This window comes from Cynoglossus semilaevis, chromosome 15 (assembly GCF_000523025.1).
Source record: "Cynoglossus semilaevis isolate Cse_v1.0 chromosome 15, Cse_v1.0, whole genome shotgun sequence".
Classification (NCBI taxonomy): Eukaryota; Metazoa; Chordata; class Actinopteri; order Pleuronectiformes; family Cynoglossidae; genus Cynoglossus; species Cynoglossus semilaevis.
The window spans coordinates 8,999,313-9,023,388 of NC_024321.1; the positions used below are offsets into that span (position 1 = coordinate 8,999,313).

Below are 24,076 nucleotides of genomic sequence, written 5' to 3' on the forward strand. Positions count from 1 at the left end.
TTGGGAGGGCAGCTGGGCCAGTAAACTGCTTGTGAAATGAAAATGGCTCTTTAGCAGAATCCAGGACACTTGTGCTCTGCACTGGATCAATGTCCCTGATTTACTGTCTGAAAGCCTGTCAGTGGGAAAGAGAGATAGAGGGGGTGTGGGGGAGGTAGGAGACGGGGGGCCAGAAGGGGAGAGGGAAGTTGGAGCGTGGACGTAGAGGAGTCCTTTAATGCAAGGAGAAAGAGGAGAGTCAAAGATGAAGAGGGAAATTGTCGGTCAGAGTGACAGTGTGAGGAGGAATCAGAGGGATTACCCCTCAAGTCCTCACAGCTCAGATACAAAATCAATTTGTCAAGGCAGCGGTGGAGGGCATTCTTGTTTTTTAGGGGTGGGGGGTTGTTGTTTTTTTTTTCAGAGAACTTGACTAAATATTTTGGGCAAAATCAATAGGGCTCACATGATACTGTCCCACAGAGGCTCACTGACAAACAGTAAAATCTAATAGAGACGTGAGATGAAAATATTAGAAGAAGAATCAGCTTCATTGTTAGAAACGAGAACCAACAAAATTTGTCCTTTGCGTTCAACCCGTCCCAGGGGGCGTTGCGCCCTTTCAGCCTGTGATTCTCTGATAACGAGCCCAATCCTCTTACTGGGAGTTATTTTTATTACCATGTGTCTTCTCCATCCTCACCCCTTTATCCTTTCTCACCCTCTCACCCTCCTCCCTCACTTTTTTTCGAAACTTCTGACTCGTCGTGATTTCTGCCTTCATAAGGCACTGAAAAAGTCTATTTTTTTGCTGATCCTTTCGACTTGCGGTGCTGTTTATTCACTGTTTACAAACTCTCTGTGACTTCTCGTATACTGACGGTGTTTTTATGATGTTTATCCTGCACGTCCGCACAAATGTGTGCACAAAGGCAAAAGTGTGTTCCTGTGACTTTCTCTGTGACACACGTCATAACAGGAGTAGGACAACAGTCTGGGCGTCTCCTCCAGGGAGTGTTTTCCCTGGACCCTGAGGACACAGGGAGTCTGGGAGGGCGGGGGTTATTTTATTTTTATTTTGAGTGTTTAATGTATTAAAAGGGGCTGGGGTAATGAATTATAATCTTTAATGCAGAAACCGATCGATAGCACCCAGAGAATAAATCAGCTTTTACTGAGAGCGTCAAAGCCGCCGTAATACACTTGGGGAGGGAAAGGGAGTGCACGAGGGGGGAGGAGGAGGAGGAGGAGGAGGAGGTGGTGGGACGGGAGCTGCAGGGACAAACTGTTATGAGAAGACTGATCCTGAACGGAGCAGGGAGAGAAGAGTGATGAAGCAGAGGAGGGGTGGAGGGGGTGGGGGGTAAAGAGGAAAAGGAAAGAGAGATGGGTGGAGGCTGAGGAGTGAGGTTATGGATGAACTATAGAACTCACCTTTGGGCTTAACCTCATCGAGTAAAAGCCCGGTGGAGGCACAGGGATTCTGACAGTTTTGCGAGGAGGAGAGGTTGCAGGGTCAGCTGGTCGACACACAAACACGCACACACACCGACATATTGCACTTGTTATTTTCCTACCCCGTCCCCTCCCTGATTCTGTGGCCTGGAGCAAAATATAATTAATTGAATTACAGCAGCACTTCTGGATCAGCGATCACCTCCCTGTCCCGCTGCCACACCAGGGAACTCTGCTGTGGGTGGAATGACCAACAACAGCCCTCATATTACAACTTTTCATTAAACCAAAAATAAAGTTTCAGTGAAGTACAGGGTTTAATGGTAAATCTCATTTCACCTCCTGACCCTCGGAGCACCAGCCTACATTTCGCAGCGTCCCAATAAGAAGGAAGTTATTCCAGTCGTAGACTGTAGGAGCTCATACCAAATACAAATGGACAGTATTACTTTATGCTTCATAATGTTCGATTCTGTTGGCAGCACAGAGCAACATTGTATAACATTTGACTTAGGTGTGCTGTCCACGTGGGCCGTGACAAACCTGAACGTCTTTGGTGAAATTAAAACACTTCCCTCACACTCTGTGATGATGAGTGGATGGAAGGTGGAAGTTAAAATGCATTTTATATTTTAGTCCATTTTTTCTTCTTGTTCTTTCCTCTGAAACAAATCCACAGCAGTGTTTATAAAAGTGTTTACTTGCAGGTGGAGTTAACGTTGCTCTGCGAACATGCCTTTCTTTCCAAGGTAAATCTCTGAAATCCCTCCAAGGTGCGACTCCCTCCAACCTGTACAAAGCTACAGTTGCAGCTGGAAAAAAAAACCCCTCCAGCCCTAAAGCATGATGCTGCCACCACCAGGCTTCACAGTGCAGCTGTATCTTTTCAATACTAGTCCAAAAAAAAGTCAACCCTGCCTTTTTAAAACCATAACAATTTTCCTGAAATTCCTCTGGGAGACAATGATGTAACATTTTGCAAAGTTGAGGCAGAGGCTGCGAGGTTGGCTTTCATTACAACAATCATCTGTTTCACAACACATTCTCTCCGACAGACAAGTGTCTTCTTCATATATATATGTGTGTGTGTGTGTGTGTAATTTAATTTAAAAAAAATCTAGTTCTTTATAATGACTGATGTCTGCCGTGCTCCATATTCTACACTGTTATAATAATGTGGTTTCTTTAATGCCAAATGGCAAAAGATCCTACAACTCCGGCCAAACCTGGTCTGGAACGTCAACACTGGTGCTTTCTTTTATGGAATTGATTTGATTTCTTTACAAAAAAAACCTTTTTAATATTTTTATGGCTAATTGAAGGGACATTTATTATCACACGTCTGTTTGAGAACGTTTTGATATTTTGATTATCTTAAATACATGCAGCAGATAAAGAACTGGTGTACAGTACTCCTCAGTATTTGGGTTGTCCATCCTGTTCAGTCGGTGGACTAATTGGTTTAAATGAGCTTTTTGGGCACAGGGGGCTCTTTAAGGAGACACTCATTAAAATTTGATAGCCCAGGAAAGAAGTGGAGGTAACCGGTCTGAGTGGATGATGAGGAGAGATTTACACAAAGCCAAAGTGGTAAAGAGAGGGTTTTTGAATCGGCAGTTCAGGCAGAAATACCTCCATGGAGGAACCAAGAGAGTAGACTATGGAGAGAGAGATGAATGTACCCTGGCCAGGACGTAGATGACCCAAAATGTTCCAAAGTAGGTTTTTTTTTTAGGGATTCCACCTGTAATCAATAACTAAGCAGCTCAGCAGGCTTGATACGTCCCAGCAGTGATGTCGGCCGAGGCAGCCATCCATCATTCATTGCTCCTGGAATCAGGCGACCATGTGGCACTTAATCACTCAGTTTGTGCCAAGACTTTTCTCTCATTTTTCCCTCCCAGGTCTTTTTTTTTTTGACTCATTTTATGCTCACAGGGACAACGTCATCTTTTAAAATACAGAGACAACAAAGTCTTTGCTAAATAAACAAGAATCATTTCGCAAATAATCTCCATTCCTGATCATTTTCATTCAGACCTCTTCTGAAGCAGTGATGGTATAAAGCAGGTTAAACTGACCTGGTGAACAAGTCACTGTGTTTGACCGTGAGGGTCCTCCTGCTGAGAAGTTAAGGCCTTTACCTCTGCCCTCTGCCCTCTGGCTGCCTGTCTGTCTGTCTGCCTGTCTGTCTGTCTGTCTGTCTGCCTGTCTGCCTGCCTGTCTGCCTGCCTGTCTGTCTGTCTGTCTGTCTGCCTGCCTGTCTGCCTGCCTGTCTGCCTGTCTGTCTGTCTGTCTGGCTGCCTGTCTGTCTGACTACCTGTCTGTCTGCCTGTCTGTCTGTCTGACTGCCTGTCTGTCTGTCTGTCTGTCTGCCTGTCTGCCTGTTTGTCTGCCTGCCTGTCTGTCTGTCTGTCTGTCTGTCTGCCTGTCTGCCTGTCTGTCTGCCTGCCTGTCTGCCTGTCTGTCTGTCTGTCTGCCTGTCTGCCTGTCTGCCTGCCTGTCTGCCTGTTTGTCTGCCTGCCTGTCTGTCTGTCTGCCTGTCTGTCTGTCTGCCTGTCTGCCTGCCTGTCTGCCTGTCTGTCTGACTACCTGTCTGTCTGCCTGTCTGTCTGTCTGCCTGTCTATCTGCCTGTCTGTCTGTCTGCCTGTCTGTCTGTCTGTCTGCCTGCCTGTCTGTCTGTCTGCCTGTCTGTCTGCCTGTCTGTCCGTCCGTCTGTCCGTCCGTCTGTCCGTCCGCCTGTCTGAGGACCTGTGATTGTTGCATTGCACTCATAATAAGCCCCTGAGTGACTGGCAGGACCAATATCTTGCTTTCACTTTGCCGTGTGCTCACTCAGGCGGCTCTACGGCAGCCTCCATCGTGCATCTCAATTCAGCAAACACAATGTTCGGAGCCCAGAGAAGAGGCCCTCGGTTTTTGATTAATGTCACCATGACAACTACATAATTCATGAATTGTATTAGAGATCCATTTGTCTTGCAAATCATAATTTAGGATATGTGTTTGGGGATGGCTGGCTACAGGCAGAGAGCCGCGGTCTGTGATTATCCTCGGTGTTGTCTTCAAACTCTTAGGGGGAAAAAAAACAGGCTGAACGGGAAACAGTGATGTATCCTCCTCAAATTTTAAACAGAAACCCTTCGGAAGCAGCCTGTCTCCTGAGAGAGCCTCTTTGCTTCACTCTGAACTCTCAGGTCTGCTCTTTGGGGAAGCTGCATGCTAATAAGCTCCTCTCCGTCCATCTGTCTGTCTGTCTGTTGACAGGGGTCTGGTTGGTGGTACAAGAGTTAAGAGTTAAGTAGGATCCTCATTTAAGCAACAGCTCATTGGCCATTATATCAATGACTGGATTTTCACAGGATCCTAAAAATGAACTGGGTTTTTTCAGCCATATGTGAGGCAGATGGCTGGCCTCCTCTGTGCTTATCCCTGATCAGATCTGTGGGCTTTTGTATGAACCTCGTCTGCATCTTTTTGTTGTGATGAAAGAACATTCACATTTTGGTTGACGAAGTTTTGACCTTATTCTTAAAATGTGCATCTTTTGTATCATAACAATATTTAAAGACACCCAAGCAGAAAACTGAGTCCTGAGGCAAACACAGAAGCAAGAGTGATCATTTATGCATTCATTCGTTTATTTAAAAAATAATAATAAGATTTCATCATCTACATAAAAATTGTGGCATCAAAACAACACAATATAACACTTTTTTCCATCTTGTTTTTGTTTGTACGTCTTGATCAGTCCGTCACGCTGTCATCCCTCAACTCATGGTTTTCTGAAACAACAAAGGGAAATACTGATTAGTAGGTTATATTGCAGTATTCATTATCATACTGTAGATAGTACATATATGGATTCACAGCACAGACACACACACACTGACAAACAATTGCTCTTGATAAGTCATTTACAAGCAGAGTTATCAGGAGATGACATCACCTACAGGCAACTCCAGAAAAATAAAGTTCAGATCTTTTGTTGTTCTTCCTAAACGTGTCTCGTAACGATAAAGAAGAGTCGATACCAAACCACAAAAATCTAATCTGATGGAACCAGCTTCCACGATTTCAGCAGACAGCTAGAGAAATAATCGTTATTGTACTTTTCTTTTTCCTCACCTTCCTTTTCCTCCTCCTCCTCAACACTTTCCTGATTGGTCAGCTCTGCTTCTGCTTCCTGACACTCGTTGGCCGCTCCTTTCTCCTTCTCCCAGAGGACAGTGGAGTTGTTTTGGCTGGAGCGCAGCCTTTGGCGAGGATGTGTTTTGTTGTCTCCAGGACTGAAGGATTGGGAGACTCCGCTGCCTCCTCTGGACAAGCCCAGCCCCCACCCGTGACGAGATCCCAACTTCCGACGGCCCCCAGAGGCAGAAGGCAAAGCTGGAGTTCCTGGTGCTGAAATGACTGGTTCAGTCTGTGAGCGAGCTTTTCTTAGGGGACTTGGAGAAACTGGAGCACTGCGAGGATCTGAGGCCATGTTAATGGAATTAAATTATCGTTAGTTAATTATCGTGTTAGAAACAGAAACAACAGCTGTATTTCTGCTTTCTTCAGATCATACTGACATTAGACCTCAGGTTGATGGTACGAGTCTGATCTGCCTGAGATTTTCCTCCGCAGCAGAACATACACAACATAACTAAGACCTTCTCTTCCTGTGCAAACACAGTTTCACTTCCAGCGAGTCTCACAGCGGCAGGTGCAGAAATTAATTAAGGAAATGTGCATGGCTGTGCCTCAGATGGTGGAGCTCCTTCACCATTAATCATGGGGTTAGTGGTTTGAATCCTGGCTCCTCCTGACCACATGTCAAACAACCTTGAGCAGCACATTATTCCCTGAAAATGGCTCATGATGGTGTGTGTGTGTGTGTGTGTGTGTGTGTGTGTGTGCTCATACCTATACTGGTGAATGAGAAGCATTTTTAAGCAACTAAATCCTACACATGAACCTGCCTTCACTGCTGTGTCCCACTGTCCAGTGTTCGGAGTAGAATTCAGCTGAGATGTGCAGTCAGTCGTAGATCAATGTTTTCTTGTTTTATTGACAGTTATTCTCTCAACTGCTATGCAAACAAAAAGTTAATCAGTAATATTGTGTTCTACTGCAGGGAGGTCACCCACTGAGGCACTGACAGTGATGGAAGGCCAAAGAGAACCAGAACCAAAAAGAAAAGATGAAGAAGACGCAGGAGTGGGCTGAGGGGTGGCACTGGTTGGAGGAGATAAATGTAAGTTTTCAGTTTCTTTTTCCTGTGTCCCTTCATGACATTTTCATTTTAAAACATTGGTGGTTCACCAGCATTGCATATTCACGTTCTTTATCAGAGGCGTACGGCTTCACAGTTCATCGCTGTGGTACTGCTATAACCCAGGGTACAGCCTTAGCTCTGCTGCGGTTTGACCTTTGACTCAGACCTGACTGTCATGATGTCATGACCTTCTTAAAGAAACATTTGTCTCTGAAATATTACACGTCCTATGTATCTACAGGATTAGTTTTATTTTTGATGGAAATTGTTGTTACGTAATGGAATAGGGCATTTGAAATACCGTTGATAGCTCCCCCAGCAGGGGAAGCAGGGGAACTACATACTCTTCGTTTGCCAAGAGCAGTATTTTCAGTAGATTCTGAATACAACAGGATCTGATGACAATTATTCTACAATTTAAACACGTCTCTCAGATTATACCACCATATGGCCAAGAGGCTTCATTAATATATGTCATCATGCCATTATATCAATTCCATGGCCATATTCTGTTGTCTGTGGGAGAATAATTATTGTATTAACCTTCCATTGTTTGTGTTGCTCAGGTTGTCCACTATGTTCGTCTACTCTGAGAAAATGGTTTAGTTTATCAAGTGAAGCCTAATATTGCAATGCACAACCTTGAAAACTGAGCATGCATAAAAAACATTTTCCGTAACTGCCTTTCACAAGATCCTCTCATTTCAATGTGAAAGACAAGAAAAAGCAGAGAGAACCAGGCGTTGTGGTTCTGTGAGCTCTAAACCCAGGGAGCAGACTGTGGTATCACTGCTGACCACACTTAGCAGTCATGACATGATTTGTATCTGTGGCTCCAGCCTTGCTTTATGCTAAACATGTGAGCCCGTCTCTGTGAGAATCCTGCGTGTGTGTTCAAGTGCGTGCCTGTGTGGAAGAGGCTGGGGGTCATCGAGGGCTGATGTGGATCTGCGCACTCACCGGTCTGAGGTGTGTGTGTGTCTGATGAAAATTCACTGCTGTCGGCCAGGTTTTCCACGCTGCCCGCAGCAATGAAGAGGGCTCGTCCGTCTCTTGCTCCTCCGCGAGGTTTCATTAGTTTCTTCATCCTGTCTGCAATCCAGTTAGATTTCCTGTGAGAACAGAGAGAACGGGGACCGTTTATGAAGAGGAATGAGATGAGTGTGAGTGTGATAATCAGTGTGTGTGTGAGCCTTTATTTTCGACAGGACATCATAACCCACTGTGTACAGTCTAATGTTTTACATTACTATAAAAATTATCAATCAATTTATTGATTGATAAATAAATTATCTTCAGTTTATGTTTATTTTGAGACAAAATGTTAACCTTTTTTACATCGACAGCCTTTAGTCCATACACCTTCTGTAAAAAAAAAGATAAGACTAATTGACTGATCCATTAGTCAGTTATTTTTAACTTATTGATTGAGATTGACTTCTACACAGTATCAGTTACTATTTTAGTATTTGAACTAATTTAGTTTTGCAGGTGGAATTTCATCCGTGCTTGCAGTAAAAAACAGACATTTCTCCAAATTGATAAAACAATCTATGGAAAAACCTATTAGCATAAATGCTAGTCCACCGTACCATCCCACATACAAACATACGTGTTTGCCCATATGTAGCAATTTGGATCTGAAATATATATAATGTTTATCTTTCAAACCAAGTTGAACATTAACTCTTAGCCCCAGGTGGATTTGTTTTTTAAATAGCTGGACGTACAAAGTCCCCCCTCCCCCTCCCGCTCCTGTCTCTCTCCTTTTCCTTCTCTCTCTTTGGTCCTTTTCTTCTGTCTGTTTATTTAAAGGATTTCAGTTGTATTTCATAAAAAAAACTTTCTCAGTATTGTTAAATAAAATCAAACTATTCTTGGTCAGACGGCAGACTGCCAGCCTCCTCTCAGCTTTAGCGACAGCAGCCTCTCAGCAGGTGAGAGGATTTTTCAGAGAAACACAACAATTTATTTTCAGTCTGATTTTTTCCTTACAGAGTTTTCAAGTGTCCTAATATCGCAGGCTGATGCAGGAGAAAATCCTCCGCTTTAGGTTTTATATTAGACCTCACCGCTGCCTTCCATACAGTGAATCACCACATTTTAATTGAGAGGCTCAGGCAGTGGGTGGGCATTTGTGGATCTGTTTTAAATTGGTTCTCCTCGTTCCTGTCAGACAGAACCTTCACACTTACTGTTGGTAATCACTCGTCATCCACAGAATCTCTGCAAGCAGATTCTATGGATGCCGTGGCCCAGTACCGTTCGCCCCGTTTCTCAATCTGCTCAGGCTGTTAATTAGAAACTTCAAAAGAACCCCATTCCACTTTTCAGCAGATTACACTAAGTTCCTTGTTTTGTTTCAACACCAGAACATCTCCAAACTCCTGATTCTCATTAAACGCAATAACCCTATAAAAACTGACAATTTTCTCCAATTAAATAGGAATAAAACAGAAACTCTCATTTTTGGCCCAGACAGTTTTGTCCCAAAGGTGATGGAAGGTTTTAATGCATCATCTGCTGCTGTCAAACCCACACTTTTACACATTTTAAGCATCTTTTGGGCCAAGCCTTAAATCCAGTGCAGGACATAAACATTCTGGTCAGCGCTGTCTTGTACCAGCTGAGAACCAAAGCCAAACTCAGGCTAAAGTTACCAAAACCTGAGATGTGAATCATTAAAATATATTTTGATTTCACTCTAATGAATCCAAATTCTCTGTTAACTTGTCTCAGTTAAAAATCACTGAACTTTCTTCGAGTGGCTGTGACCAGAATCTATTTTTAAAATGTGAGACAAAAATCATGTTTAAATGGGACATTTCTGGTCAAAGTCGTGGGGTCACAAGATGTGACATAAACCAGTATTTTAAAATATCTGAAACCATTATTTGTTCATTGAAATTAAAGTCTCGGTAAAACTCCTTTTCTACACATTCATATGGCATTTGTCCACAATTATTACGTTATAGATAGTTGATGTTGGTGTGTTTATGGAAATTTTCAACATATTCTAAAAAAAAAAAGTGAATTTCTTTGAGTTTTATTTCAGGACCATGGACAGTTCTATGACTGCCGTTTGTAGCTTATATTTTTTCTCTCTTTTCGTTTTATCAGATTGTAGTGTTTCATCCTTTTCTCCGTCTATGTTACACCAGTGGCTTAACGTGTGACTAATTGTGAAACATTGTATTTTTAAGGTCATTACCCGCTGCTTTAAGATGTTGTGTACATAAGTGCATACATATATTTTTATGGTTGGATCTTAAACAGAGAGCTACCGTATAAATATGAATAAATTATCTGTAAATTACTTGGCCTTGGGGGTTGGTGGTTGCATGCTTGGCTCAAGGACTCTGTACTGATCCATAATCTTCTCCAACAACTTCTGCTTCTCTCGTCTTAGTTCGGTCAACTTCTCCCTGAAGGACAACATGTGAAGCATTAGAATGAAGCATGGGACCATTACAGCATATACAACGATATATACAACGATGACGGGTCAGTAAAGGTGTGTTTGATGAAGTCCACCATCACTGTGTCAGATATCATGTGATCCAACTCTCTCTCAGCTTTATTCAAGCTGTGCTGATGGGGTTTTTTTTGAACTGGCTCAGGCCAGAGGAGAGGTGAATAAAAGAGGGATTTTTGGATCAGGGCTGTGGTTTGGGTGACAGTCAGAGTAAAAATACCTCAAACGGTGCTGCTCACATGGTAACCGACACACAATTGTGGCCCAACGAGATCACTGCCGTTTGAGCAGATGAGCTAAAGGTCAGCAGGTAAAAATGGAACATTAGATTAGTTTTCTAAGCTGCTGTATATTTTTAGTCCCTGTGGATATACCAATGTACAGCCATAGTGACTGGTTTCACCACAGACCTCCCTGTTTCAGCTCAGTGCAGTTTACAGTCAGTCAACCTGATACATTGGATAATTCAGTTGTTACTGTATGAATTAAAACTCATAGTAATTTAGATTAGGCCTTGTTATTTTTACATTAAGGATGTGTTAGGAACCAGCACTGAACATGTAGTGAAAATCCAAATGTCTACAGTTACAGTACATGTGGCCTGAGGTAGAAGAAACTATTGGCCGTGGCTTTTAATTAAAACACAAAACATTGGTGGATGAACTTTCACTAATGTAGGAAATCACAAATTCTGAGAGTAAAATATCAAATAAATTCATTCTTGAGATCAAGTTAACATATTTAACTGGTACATTTTAGGAATATTCCCTCCAGGCGTTCCTGGTATATCCTGGTGATGACAGTCAAATGGATGCATACGGATGGACAGTCAGAGAATTCAGTGCCTCTGGCCACAGCTGTCACTGGGACATAAAAATATAAGTCTGCCCGAACCTGCTGACTGAGCCCGGTCCTTAAATCTCCAACTAAATAAAGTGTTTACGAGGCATCTTTATCTTAAATATACATTTACAACTGTAGGCTATTAAAAAAAAATCTGAAGCAGATTGGAAATATAATATTTAATGGATTTTATGTTAAAATGTTATGTAGCAGGAAAAGTGATAAAGAAACAGATAATGTAGTAGAGAAATAAAGATACGTCATCTTCTTTGTAGTTTTCATCTTCCCGTGGTGTACACTTATGTAAAATCAAATATACTGGATTGTAATGTTTTTGGTGCTTAATGCCTTAATACTGAAGGGGTTAAAATACATTGGTTGAAAGCTCTCCTTTTACCCATTTCAAAGCATCTCTTCTCTAAAAAATGTATTATTTAGAGGTGGGTTTAGCTGCATTCACATAAATAGTTTACCAGGACAGAGAAGGACATTTCCTGCTCAAATACTCCGAGCCTCAAGAATAAACACTCAGGTTTTAAGGAAACTACTATAAAATGCACTTTGCGCCCTTGGTATTCAAATTCAGGCTTGACTGCGAGAATACAATACAAGCAATTCAGGAGAAATACAGCCAATCAGGGAGCTGCTGGGATTTTCTCCTTATTCAAAATATATTTTAAAATCCCTACATATCAACCATGGCCAAATTCAAAAGTTCATAACAGTCATGGACATTGTTTTGCTGTTGCATAATTCTATATCGAAACAACATTTACAGCAGTATTATATTATATTTATAGTACTAATAACCACATTACTGAGAGTTATAGTAAATGCATCAAGGACATGCAGCAACTTTTGTAGTATTTTTTTATAACATGTATTGGGTAAAAAAGTTCTTCCTCTAATAGTTCTATTAGAAACATGTATCATGAACTTTAATTGTCAGAATGATGATTTGTACATTTTCTATGCAAAGTGAAATCCTGATCATCATCTGGAAATAATGGGAGAAATTAATCCGATGACAGGATGGAATACATGTAAATCTGCATGTCTTCTTGTCAAAAACCTTAATTTAAAGGTTTAAGTAGAACGTTCATATTCACAGGGTGAACACAGTGGTCTGTGTGTATGAATCTACAGACCTGTGAGAGCACTGAAGTGAAATATAAAATATATTCACATTGACTTTGGCTTCTATGAATCTGAGACAAAATTTAAAGCAGCAAATGAACTAATTAAAAGATGCAATTCGTTAAACCTTCAACTCATAATTGAGGGGTAAAGCCAGCTCTGCGTGTTCACTTCTAATTCTGGATTTATCTGCTTCCAGGGCATTAGTCATTTAAAAAGAATGACTGCTGAGTGCTCTGTTACTGTGAAATTTTATCACGCAGTTTAAAACCTCTACATATGCTCATTTCCTGGAAGCGGGTTCAGACGAGGTTTTCTCCAACTCACCTTACACATTGCTACAAATTAACAAATTAATTAAAAAAAAAAGTCACATTTACAAGACATAATTTACGTCCTAAGCAAACCCTCTCACGGCCGTCTGTGTGTTTGTGTGTGTTCACTCACTGGTACTCTTTCTGCTGGAAATAGTGCTGGTCACTACGCTCCAGGCTCCAGGCTCTGCTCCAGTAAGGCTCGGTTCTCCTTCAGCAGGCTCTGGTTCTGCTCCGCTAACTGTCGGTTCTCCTCCTCCATGTTCCCCTTCAGCTGCGTCAACAGCTGCATGTGTGAAGATCACAAGTGTCAGTCAGTCGCAATAAAAATAAAAAAATATTAAAAGCAGCTTTTTAAGTACACAAGGCCAACTGACTGGGTGCTTAAACAGCAATGAAAACAAGTGAATGGTTGGTCGTTGAGGTTATTCTTTCATCGCTTCTTTATTTAAATAAATGGCACTAAGAAAGGGCTCATTAGGACTAAAAACACTTATAAACATCATGAAGGATAATTACTTTTAAAACTGGTTGTTCTCAAAAGGTGGATGATCCTGTGTTTACTGAGCTACTGGCATCCTTTTTTAATTCCCCTTTGTAAATCCTTTCCCAATTATCTTTATTACACACGCTTCTATAAATTCAACACACCAGCTGCAGCAGGTTAATTATAAGAAAATGTAAAATTTTCCTTTAAATCTGAGCGGACGCACCGGCTTCCGGTGACTGCTTGTTGTTCAGCATGACAGCCCAGTGAGTGGCTGATATGTTTTCTTTTCATATAACCGCAGTAGTTGGGCAGTCATTTGCTTGGAAATCTGTTTAGTTCTAATGTATCATTGATCAAAGTCTTTGGTCTGCAGAAGGAAACCACTGTACACAGAACAAACCATGAGCACATGGGCAGAACATTCACATGCGACCATTAAACACACTCAGCCAAACAGGGAAGTTAATGATGTGTTACCTGGTGTTTTATTCGTTTTTATCTCTTTAATGTGTAAACATCCATTAGTAAAATAAAAAGGTTGCCAAAAAAAAGGAAGTCTCACATCCCTCTGTCTGGTATCTTTACAGAACACCTCCTTCAAAACAAAACAAACAAAAAACAAGAAAGGCTGAGAAGCCACAAAAATACACATTACGTCTATTAATTTCTGGACCAAAGACAAAGTATATACACAAAACATTGTCCCATGTTTCGGCTTTAGTGTATTTTAGTCATTACTGTGCATCTTGACTGTGGCTTGTAGCACAGGTCGAGAGTTGCTACTTTCAAACCTGAAGCCATTGGGCACAACAATAATCGTTCTAAAGTCTCTCGCAATCCGTTTGGCCCATGTGTCAGTCAGCTGGTCAGCTGGTCAGCTGGTCAGCTGGTCAGCTGGTCAGCTGTACTCACTGCCCTGAGCTCAGCTGCTCTGACATGAGCTGGCTCTCTGACTGAGGGTTAAACCTTAACAAACAGGTTCAGGTCCTTCATGAAACAGAAGCTCTTTCACACAGTGTGTGTAAATAACAACATGTGTATTAGAGCAATGACAGATAGAAGGTGGAATTATTGAATGTCTCATTCTGCTAAAATGCATTGACATTTCCAATCTGATTAATCTGTTAATTTTGACAGTAATATTATTATTATTATTATTATTATACAGCTGTTTTTCTACTCTTCTCTGTTGTGTTTATTCTCTGGGGAGTCAAAGAATTGACTCGTCGACTGTAGATGCTGAGGTAACTGAGTAACTGAGTAACTGAGTAACTTTCTCTCACACAGGATAGAGGAAAACTTTATCTGTTTACCTCGACTATTTCAAAATTCCTTCTTTCACCTTTTGATATTTAAAAGAAAAACATCCAATGTCTCTCTTGCCAGGAGCTCGATATTATGACAACCTAATCCCGCCATCTTGTCTGTGTGGTAAATATAAAGCGTCAGCCAGCAGCTTTCTGGATCACTCTAGGGATCAAGCCAAAAGAGCCTGAGTCTGTGTGAAGAAAACCAAATTCACCGACCAGACTCTTTAAAGCTCACACATCAACAACATCTTTTGGTTTAATCCAAACAAAAGTCCAGCGTGGCTTCTCAACTTCACCACATCTGAGGCCACTATAATATCAGCATTAAATAACAGTGAAGCTGTAGAACCGGGTTTCTGCTGCCTGCATTAACAAGGCTTTGTGTGATGCTTAGTTCAGTTTCAAATTAAATCTTGGAGAATTAACCTGGACTTGGAGAAACCAAAAGACTCTGATAAGCATTTATAAACAACATGGTGCAGTATGTGGTTTAGTACACATATTTTATAATGTATTATTAATAATAATAATAACTAGACGTAACTTGGGAAAGTTTGGCACTCAAAATAAAGTTTGGGACAGAGGCAAAGTAGGACTAGAAATGTCACAAACGTCAAAATTGTCAGCAGATATTAAGAGTGGAATCAAAGGAGCATCTTGTTAAAAAGGGGTAGTATTAAAAAAAACTGAAACAAATTTGGGAGACATTTAAAAGTACTTCACCAGCTCTGACAGGATCCAGATTTAAGCAGTGATTTTACCAATGGCTGGATGAAGCATTTCCCAGCCATTCCAGACAAATTTGTGCTGGTTGAGTTCCTAAAGCCTCGACAGGAGGTCAGTTTCTACCTGTTTTAGCCTTTAGACAAACTCCTCCATCAAACAGTGTTCTGTATTCAGCGACTGACTGGCAGCATTACACAGATGACTAAATTCTCTTCTGCAGGCAAAAGATGTTCCCGCGCCTTATTAGCTACTTGGTATTCATGCTCTGTTTGGACCAATATATCATTTTTTCAGATATGTCAAGGCAAAATTAGGTTTATATCAACTTATAGGGATCAGCCAGTCACTGTTTCACACTGGTGATGTGATTTATGCTGTCTATGCAAAATGATCTCAATAAAAACAGGCAATGAAATTCTAATAAAAACAACTGTTATCGTCCAATAACACTTTGAATACTTTGAATAGTTTCAAACAGCCATATATACATAAGTACATAGAAGTATTTGGGTAAATGGTAAGTACGTATACTTACCATGTATTTATATACTGTACAAACTTACTGTACAAAGAATGTACAGCACATATGCAGGTGTGTTTCCCAGATGTAGTTATGTAGTTTGTTTCAGGTTCCTACTGAGGAACAGGGCATTTTGAGGTTCACAGTTTATTTTGGGGCTGGGATTAGATTTAGGATCCAATGTATTTAGGGTCAGGATTAGTGAGTGTGTATGTGAAGTGCTCAGATGCCTGTGAACCTGTGTGTGTGTGTGAGTCTGGTTATTACCTGGTACTGGCTGGTAAGCCGGGCGTTGCTGAGGTCCAGGCTCTGGTTGGTTTCCCTCAGGACACTGAGCTCCCCCTCCTGTCGAGTCCGTTCCAGCTGGGAGGCGCTCAGCTCCCCCCTCAGCATGGAGCCCTGAGCCAACAACTCTGTCTGCAACGCCAGCCACTCCTTCTGGTGGGCCTGCAGCCTGTGACACCGACACGCACAGGCGTTTTACTTAACCACTGTCACTGTAACGGTCAACGGGCTGCATTTTAAAAAGCTTCACTCCCAACCTTATAGACACACACACACACACACACGTGACACACACATTCACGCTGCTCCTCTCTGTCTTTCAAACATCACACGCTCAACAGCAGTGCGTGGGCTCAGTGTCGCCTTCAAGGACACTTCAAGATACAGCGACGCCGTGAATCAAACTGATGACATTCAGTACAGTGGACGCCACATTCTACTTTATGAGCCAAAAAATACCCAATAGATTCATCCAGCATTATCCCCGACACAATGGCTGAGGAACGACGCGGTGCATCACTGTCACTTTGTGGTTTCAGGCTATTGCTTGCAAATGAGTCCTTTTAGAAGTAGGCATCTTTGTTTTATTTTGTAATGAGAACTGTAATGAGATGAGATGAAGCTCATAATGATCACTGAGGGGGAAAATTTGTTAATATTCAGCAATAAATAATTTTTATTTTCCCAGTGTGGATTCAAGGAGATTTGGAAAACAGCTTTTTAATTCCAGTTAATAGTGTACAGAAAGATTCAGTGTGAAATACGTGATACAGCAGCTCAGCAGATACTGTACATTTATTAAGACTTGTTGTAAAAATGCTATGATATAAATTAATTCAGGTAATAATAATAATAATAATAATAATAATAATAATAATAATAATAATAATATTAAAGCCCTCATCCTGCAATCCTTCTTATCAGCTTAGGTTGTTCCATGCTGTGTTCTACTTTCTTTTTTTGTCTCATCTTGCTGCTGCTACCTGAGGTGATTCACCTATGTTCATGTCTTACATTTGTGTCTGTATATAATTGGATGGACTTTGGCTGTGTTTGATCGTAGTCTTTACAGTTTAGTAAAGTATATATATATAATTGCAGGAATTGAAGAAAGACACACACAGAAGACTATTTAATTGTCACTGTTGCAGAGACAAACAGAAACAAACAATTTGCAGTGAACAAATAGTAGTTTTCAGACAAATTAGCTAAAATTGGATAATAATGTTTCATGGCACCGTGGTTGGGGAACACTGACTAAGAAATATGTTTGTTGTTACCTGCATGATCATATTTACATAATTTACGTAATAAATTTTCCATGTTTATTCTCAACCCTTAAATGTTTTGGCTTCTGTGAAGCATAAAAACAGTCATGTGTTATGATCAGAATGTTTTAATCATTTTTATAATCAGTAAATTGAACTAATGTGCCCGATGCTTTTAGAGTTGGAATTTTTTGGAAACAGTACTTGAAGAAGGAAACTTTTTTCCTTTTTTTTTATGTTTTGTGCTCTGTGCCTTTCGAGCACCAACCGCCTCTCCACATCACATTTGCATTCAAACTCAGCCTGTGCTGTTTATCATAATTCACAGATAGTCGGAGGGTTAATGCTGCTGCTGTTGTTGTGTGTATTCAAATGAACATGAGTGCAGTGAGAGCCCGTCTCCTGAATGTGATACTTCTTTACCTCTCGTTGTCTTCTTTCAGCCTCTCCAGCTCTTGTTCTGGCTCCAGCCTCCTTTGGGCCTCTGCCTCCATTTCCTCTCTCCGTGTCTTCATCTCCTGCTCCCTCTCCTCCATCTGTGTTTTACGATCCAGGATCTCCTTGTATCTTGACATTGCAAAGAGAAAAACATCACTTCAAATCTACAAAAGAAAAAAAAAACCCTGTGGATCTTTAAATGATGCAAGCAGTGTCTGTGGGTTTGTGTGTTGTTTCTCTGATTCTCTATTCTTAGGACTGCAGACAGAAATATAAGACTGTTCAAATCTCTGTGGTGAGAATTTGGTGTGTTTCACTTCATAAAAGAGTCTCTTTTAATACAGTCAGGTTATGTTGTACCTGGCCTCCAGCTCCCTGTACTGGGCCTCCAGGCAGCGGTTACTGCTCCTCAGCTGAGAGTGTTTGTCCAGCAGCTCCTCCAGTTCCACCTCCTGCCGCTGCTGCAGCGCCGTCATCCGCTCGTGGTCCCGCCTTAGAGCCTCCATCCTTAAGGCCGACTCCTCCCGCTCCCGCACCCACACTTTGGACTCAGCCTCTAGAGTCGCGCAGCGAGCTTCGCTCTCACTGCAGTGAGCTAATGCTGATGAATGCTGGGAGCTGAGCGACGCCTGCTCCATCTGTGTGTGTGTGTTTGTAAATACCATCATTAACAACTGTGGTTTTTTATAAAGTTTTTTGACGCTTTAGCCTAGGAGGAAATCACTTCAACATATTAGCTCATACTTCAGGTTTATTAACCTTTACTATCTACTGTTATAAACGGAAAATTAAACTTAAGATTAATTAATAGATTAATTTATGAGTTAATGAACTGTCAGTTAATGGCCAGTCCTTCTCTCTGTTAGTGGTCTGATGTTAAATCTGATGCCAAATTTTTAACACAAGAGTGGTGGAAAGATTTTTTATCTTCAAATGAATTGAGTCAACACTGCGTGTGTTAACTACTTAGTATTTGACAACAATTGTGTTGCATTTATCCCTGTCTTTTCTTTTTCCTTCTTCTGTCTCCTTAGAGCCTTTGAATTAGACAAAGAGCTGCTTTATTTCAGGCTGATATTGTTTTTAATTAGACAAAGAGCTGCTTTATTTCAGAGTGATATTGTTTTTTTAAATTGTAAACAACAAATTCACAGCCTTTTGTTTCCATGCAGGAGATATTAATTCAAATGTAATCCTGTCTTTGTCACCTGTAGTCTGGTGTTGAGCGTCTGCAGTTGGGTGCAGGAGTCCTGCAGGATGAGCGAGTGTCGGTGAAGCGCTTCCAGCTGCTCTTTCAGATGCTCGCACATCTCCTGGGACTGGGACAACCGTGACAGCAAAGCCTCCTGTCCTGCTACAGCCACTGCTCTCTAAAGGTAAGGAAATATTTTGTTACAGACTTGTAGGTGTGTTTTACAAGGACACACTTTCTTTGGAAGAAGAATCAGATTCTGACCTAAACTGGTGGAGCCAAGGGTTGAGTGTTTTCCCCTTTGATCTAGAAATGATGTCTAATGGGAAGTCATAATATTACTATTTTCAATATTTTTGTTTGACCCCTGTATCCGAATTGTAGCGTTTAATCTAAAAATAGATATCCAAAAATTAATTTATTATAAATAGTCATGATCCAGTATTTGGAATTCATACTTGTACAAAATGATTGCCCAGTAAATCATCTTCTTTACACTGCATTTACCAAACGTATTACTGTGACATCCAGATATTGTAGTCACAATTTTAATGGCTCTTTTTTGGTCATACAATTTAATTCAGGAATTTTACATAAATATTTTTACTTTTTTACAACACCATGACAATACATTTATATGAATTATCCGCAGCCTGACTGGTTAAGTCCAGGTTCCTTTATAATGGATTTCTTCACATTTTCAACCAGAACTATATCAAATGACACTAATATTCTGAGATTTCTACCTTTTAGTCACTGGCTCTTTTTAATTTTCACCCTTTTAGTGTGTCACTCTCTTAGCTACAGCAGCAGTGAAAAAATAACTGTATCCGTTCAGCCAAAAAATATTATTACATGTAATTTTGTGATTTTCAGCACCAGAGCCTTTTCAATTTAGCCGCCTTTTTTAATTTAAATGAACTTGTTTCATTTTATTGTTGGGTATTTTTTACAAAAAACTAGTATTTTGTTAATTATTTATGGTTGTATGAAAATCTTGCTGGAAGGCCAAAAAATAAAAATAAAATTATATTTATAAGGTGAAAGAAAATGAAAAATTGCGGTTGCAGTAATAGTGGGATTGAACCCTCAAGGTGACAGCCTTGTGTTTAAATCCTGACAGCATTAATGCTGCAAGATGCATTGGAGAAAATTCCGACCTTGAAAATGCTGGATCCACCCCTTAGAGCTTGACATTAGAGTTTATGTGACAAAGAAAGAATAAGAGCTGAAGCAAGAGAGCAGCCAAGGAGATAAGGAAGATTAAGAGTAGCCTGGGTGACATTATAAAAACTGATGAGCAGAGATAAAGCAGTAGCTTTAGAAATAAAGTGCTGCACTTGTGGGAGTTACACCGTGGGCTGGTAGTCGTCAAACATCCCTGGGGCAAGAATTTCAACAGATTGTAGATCATCTCCTCACGCAGCAAGAAGTCACACTGAACATCACAGACATACTGTAACTGTGCTACAAAGACTGACACGAGCCCGCACGCCTCATTCAACTGATATGCTATACTAAAACACACACACACATACCTCCTTTTCCAGCTCCGTTATCCTCTCTTCGCACTGCCTCTCTGTCCCTTCTATGGCATCACCAGGACTCATGGCAAGGCCGTGACCTTTGCTGACTCCAGGGGACCGGTCCGCAGGTGTCATCTCCGTGGTCGGTGTCTGACAAATGTGCGATTGGTTTGAGGAGTCGAGTTTTGAATTTGACAAAGTGTCCACATCAGTACTTCTTCTTCTCTTTTCCAGCAGTAAAAGTGATTCACTCTCCTTCAGGCTCTGGGAGAGTGACTCGATCCTGTCCTGTGATTGGCTGAGTGAATCTGTGGCCACTTTTCGTTCAGCTTCGGCTTTTTCCACTTTCTTGTTCAAGCGTTCAACTTCAGTGGAGAGTTCCTGAGAACGAGCTTTCTGAGTGGAGATTTCCTGAGGAGAGATAACGCAGGAAAGATTTTTTAAAAAAATAGGAAAAGATCAGATAAAACAGATGAAGACTATGATTTATTGAGCACTACATTGATGCTGCCCTCGGCTCGTATTTTCTTTGTTTTCAATTCTTTATATATAGAAAAAAAGAAGGATTTTTGGTTCCAAATGGTTAAACACTGAAATCTGTTTCAGGACATTATTTAACCTGGAGAGCTGCAGCTATGTAATCTATGCAACTACAGCACTTGTCTAGATTTAGACGGAGGCTGGTCCACCTTGAACCAAGCTAGATTTATGTAGAGAGAATAAAATATATTAAGAAAGTAGGCAGAAAAGTATAATTAATGCAGCACATGCATTTATATGACTGGATTAAATATGTTTTTTTAATTGTATAAACACTATTTTGTTCTTGTGATTTAGTCAGTTCTATGAAAGGATAACAATGTATTTATTTTTTAATTTATTAAAAACATTATTTTTAATACATACAAATATGTCTGCATATTTGGTTTAAAATAATCATCATATTTTGTGTTCTCACCAAAAGCTTTGAAAGAACAGAGCGGTGCTTTAATGTAGTTAAAGATGTGAATCGTTTTACACGGTATCTCTTTATAAATTTCATGACGCTTCAGGTCATAAAAATAAACACAGTGCAAAATCATTCCAACAGGTCACAAGCTCAGGAAAAAAAAATCCTATTTACTCGTTCACTTTTAATTTTCTTTTTGAGCAAAGATTCCATTTCCCCTCAGCGTGGCAGTATGGAACAAAAGCAGTTCTCACATTTCTAATGTGAACATAATAAATTAGTCTGCTCTGTGTGAACCCCAAAAATAGAACCTCATCACCTCATTTAAAATGAAAAATAGTCAGATACAGTTCAGAGAGGAATTTAATGAAATTGATTATTAGCAGAGGTCTTTAGAGTCAACTGAACAAATTTTGGTTTGCTTTAGAAAGGTCATCAAGTTATTTAAATAAGAAAAAAAGAGTCTGTCTCTCACTCCATCTCTGCAGCAGTGATTACTGTCAGGGACTTAACTACCACGTACACTCATGCACCCTCGCACACACTCATACACACCTGGGACAGTGAGCTAATCTTGGCCTGAGCGTCTGAGTACTGCTGCTGCAGCTGCTGTTTACCCTCCTCCATGCTGGTTAATCGAGTGCTCAGGTCTTTCTCCAGGTCCTGAAGTTGAGTGCAGAGCTCCCTTGACTCAGACAGCTGCTGACACACACGCCTGTACACACACACACACACACACCAAGGGCAACAAACAGAAGCTTGAATGAGGACAGAGTTTACATAACTGGTCAATGCATGAAGCATCACATTACTCTCCCCAATGCCTTGTGAACCCAACTGTGCACCTCACCTCCTGGTCCAGGTTAAGTAAGTGTACATACAGTGGTGAATGTGTGTGTGTGTGTGTGTGTGTGTGTGTGTGAACACCTGTGCTCAGAGTCTAGAGCCCTTGCTCTCTGGTTGCTATGCTCCAAGGCCAGGGTCGTGCTCTCCAGCTGCTGCCTCAGTCTGGCCACCTCCCGCTCTCTCTGCCTCCCCTCCCTGCGTTGACCATCCAGCTCCAGCTGACACACATCCCTCTCCTGCTCCAGCCGTGCAGCTTCTAGCTGCGCCTGGTCTCGTGCCCTGGTCACAGACTGCACCTCTTTACTGGCCTCGTGCAGCTCTGCCTCCAGCTCCTCCTCCCGTCGACGCGAGGTCTCCAAACTTCGTCCCTGACGTTCTAGCTCTGCTGTGAGGGTCTGGATGTTGAGCTCCATTTGGTCACTCTTTGGTCAAAGAGAAAACATGGAAAATGTAGTAGGAAAACTAATAAATAATAAATAGATATTACATTTAAAAGGATATCTACACAGAGCACTTTACTGAAGAGATATTCTGAGCATCATGAGAGGCAGCAACGTCGTCTTAAAACTTATAATTACATTAATAATTTGTTACTTTTCTTGTACATGTTCCTAAAATCAGAGCTGTCTGAGCAATAAAATTGACCGGAGTTCTACTATTTAAAACAAAATGACAACAGGTGGTCATGGGAGGACAGACCTACAGCCTTGTACCTGCTGTTCTGAGCCTGTGTGCTGCTAGTTGTCAGTTTGTTTATGTCCTTGGTTCTGCTTGTGCTCCAGTTTGTCTAAATCAGCTTTGCTTTGCTTGTGTTTTGTCCAGCGGTGTCTCTCCTCTGCTCTGAGAGTCTACCAGGTCTACCTCAGAGTTCCTATTCAACCCCCCTGTCTCTACTTTTGTTCTAGGCCTTTCTGTTTGCCTGACAACCTGCCAGCCTGAATGCAGTCCTGGGGATTGTGAGTCTGTTTATTTATTAAATATTCCATGCTGCACAAACCTGCCTTGTCTTAGAGTCTGCATCTGAGCCCCTGTAAACCATAACCTCAACCCTTCTCCTCCTCCTTTCCCTCTGCACTCTCTGGGTCTGTGGATACAGACAGCCGCCCACAAACATCCTAATTCTGCTGGAGGTGTCTTCCTGTTAAAAGGACTTTTTTCCCCTCTTTTTCCCTGAGTTGTGAAGCGACTGCTCATGGGGAAAAGCTGGGTTTGGGTAAACAAATTGTAGAGAATGATGTCCAGACCCTCCTGACATTCTACAGCTACTGTAGTGATTCAGCAGTGTATAAATAAAACTGAATTCGTTTGGACATAAATGTCTTGGGTCCCTACACCTATTTTAAACTGCTAAACCTGTATTTAACCCAGGTCCTTGCAGGGTTTTGGAGCAGAATACAGTTATTTTGATAACTATATATATTGCACATTTTAAATATGTTGGCTGCAAAAAAGGAGGACAAATCTCAACCATTAGTGTCTTTAAACACATCTTTTTAGTAGGTCAGTAGATTAGCAGATCCTCAGCAGAAGATGGATCTGGTTTTAAAAAAAAAGAACGAAAATACGACAGAAGATAAGGCCAATGCTTATGTATGACTTTCTCTGAATGGGGGATATTCATGAAAACCTTTTATGCTATTTATTTGATGCTGACTTAGCATCGCTCTTCTCCTTAGCTTGCAGTTTCCATGCTGTCTCACACTTTTACTGTTACAACCCCATTAAACACCGCATTTACAGAGACCTGTACACCCTGCACCGGAGTATAATGTGATTAAGTGTGACATGGTTTGGGTGTCACTAAATAATTTGCGTCTTATATAAAAGTATGAGAATAATTATGTAAATTCAAGGTTTAAAAACAAAACTCTGCACTGGCTGTCTGAAGGCCTGCTGTTGAGACAAAACAGGAGTAGTCACAGAATATTGACACTGCCAGAAAAATAAGATTAATGATACATGTTACATCATAACAAAGTTTTTACTGCCCTTTGTCTAATGTACTGTAATACATCTCTCCCTGCAATGCTGCGGGTCAGTTCATGTTCAGTACTGTATGAGC

At 41.0% G+C, this 24,076-nt stretch overlaps 1 protein-coding gene and 1 long non-coding RNA gene across 2 annotated transcripts in view; one reads left to right on the top strand and one right to left on the bottom strand.

The window, feature by feature from the left end:
• Positions 1-5,054: 5,054 nt before the first annotated feature.
• Positions 5,055-24,076, bottom strand: part of ccdc88b (coiled-coil domain containing 88B) — a 38,571-nt gene continuing 19,549 nt past the window's right edge. The window contains 13 exon segments of the mRNA XM_025062986.1: positions 5,055-5,220; positions 5,564-5,911; positions 7,656-7,807; positions 10,013-10,120; positions 12,598-12,644; positions 12,646-12,750; positions 15,778-15,964; positions 17,487-17,630; positions 17,862-18,139; positions 18,710-18,871; positions 20,232-20,630; positions 21,724-21,883; positions 22,096-22,436. Coding sequence (XP_024918754.1) covers positions 5,183-5,220; positions 5,564-5,911; positions 7,656-7,807; positions 10,013-10,120; positions 12,598-12,644; positions 12,646-12,750; positions 15,778-15,964; positions 17,487-17,630; positions 17,862-18,139; positions 18,710-18,871; positions 20,232-20,630; positions 21,724-21,883; positions 22,096-22,436 — 2,469 coding nt within the window. The 3' untranslated portion in view covers positions 5,055-5,182.
• LOC112488137 (uncharacterized) lies at positions 5,918-24,074 on the top strand. The gene is made up of 3 exons (XR_003051901.1): positions 5,918-6,674; positions 18,716-18,877; positions 22,920-24,074. It is a non-coding gene; the product is annotated as an uncharacterized LOC112488137 (long non-coding RNA).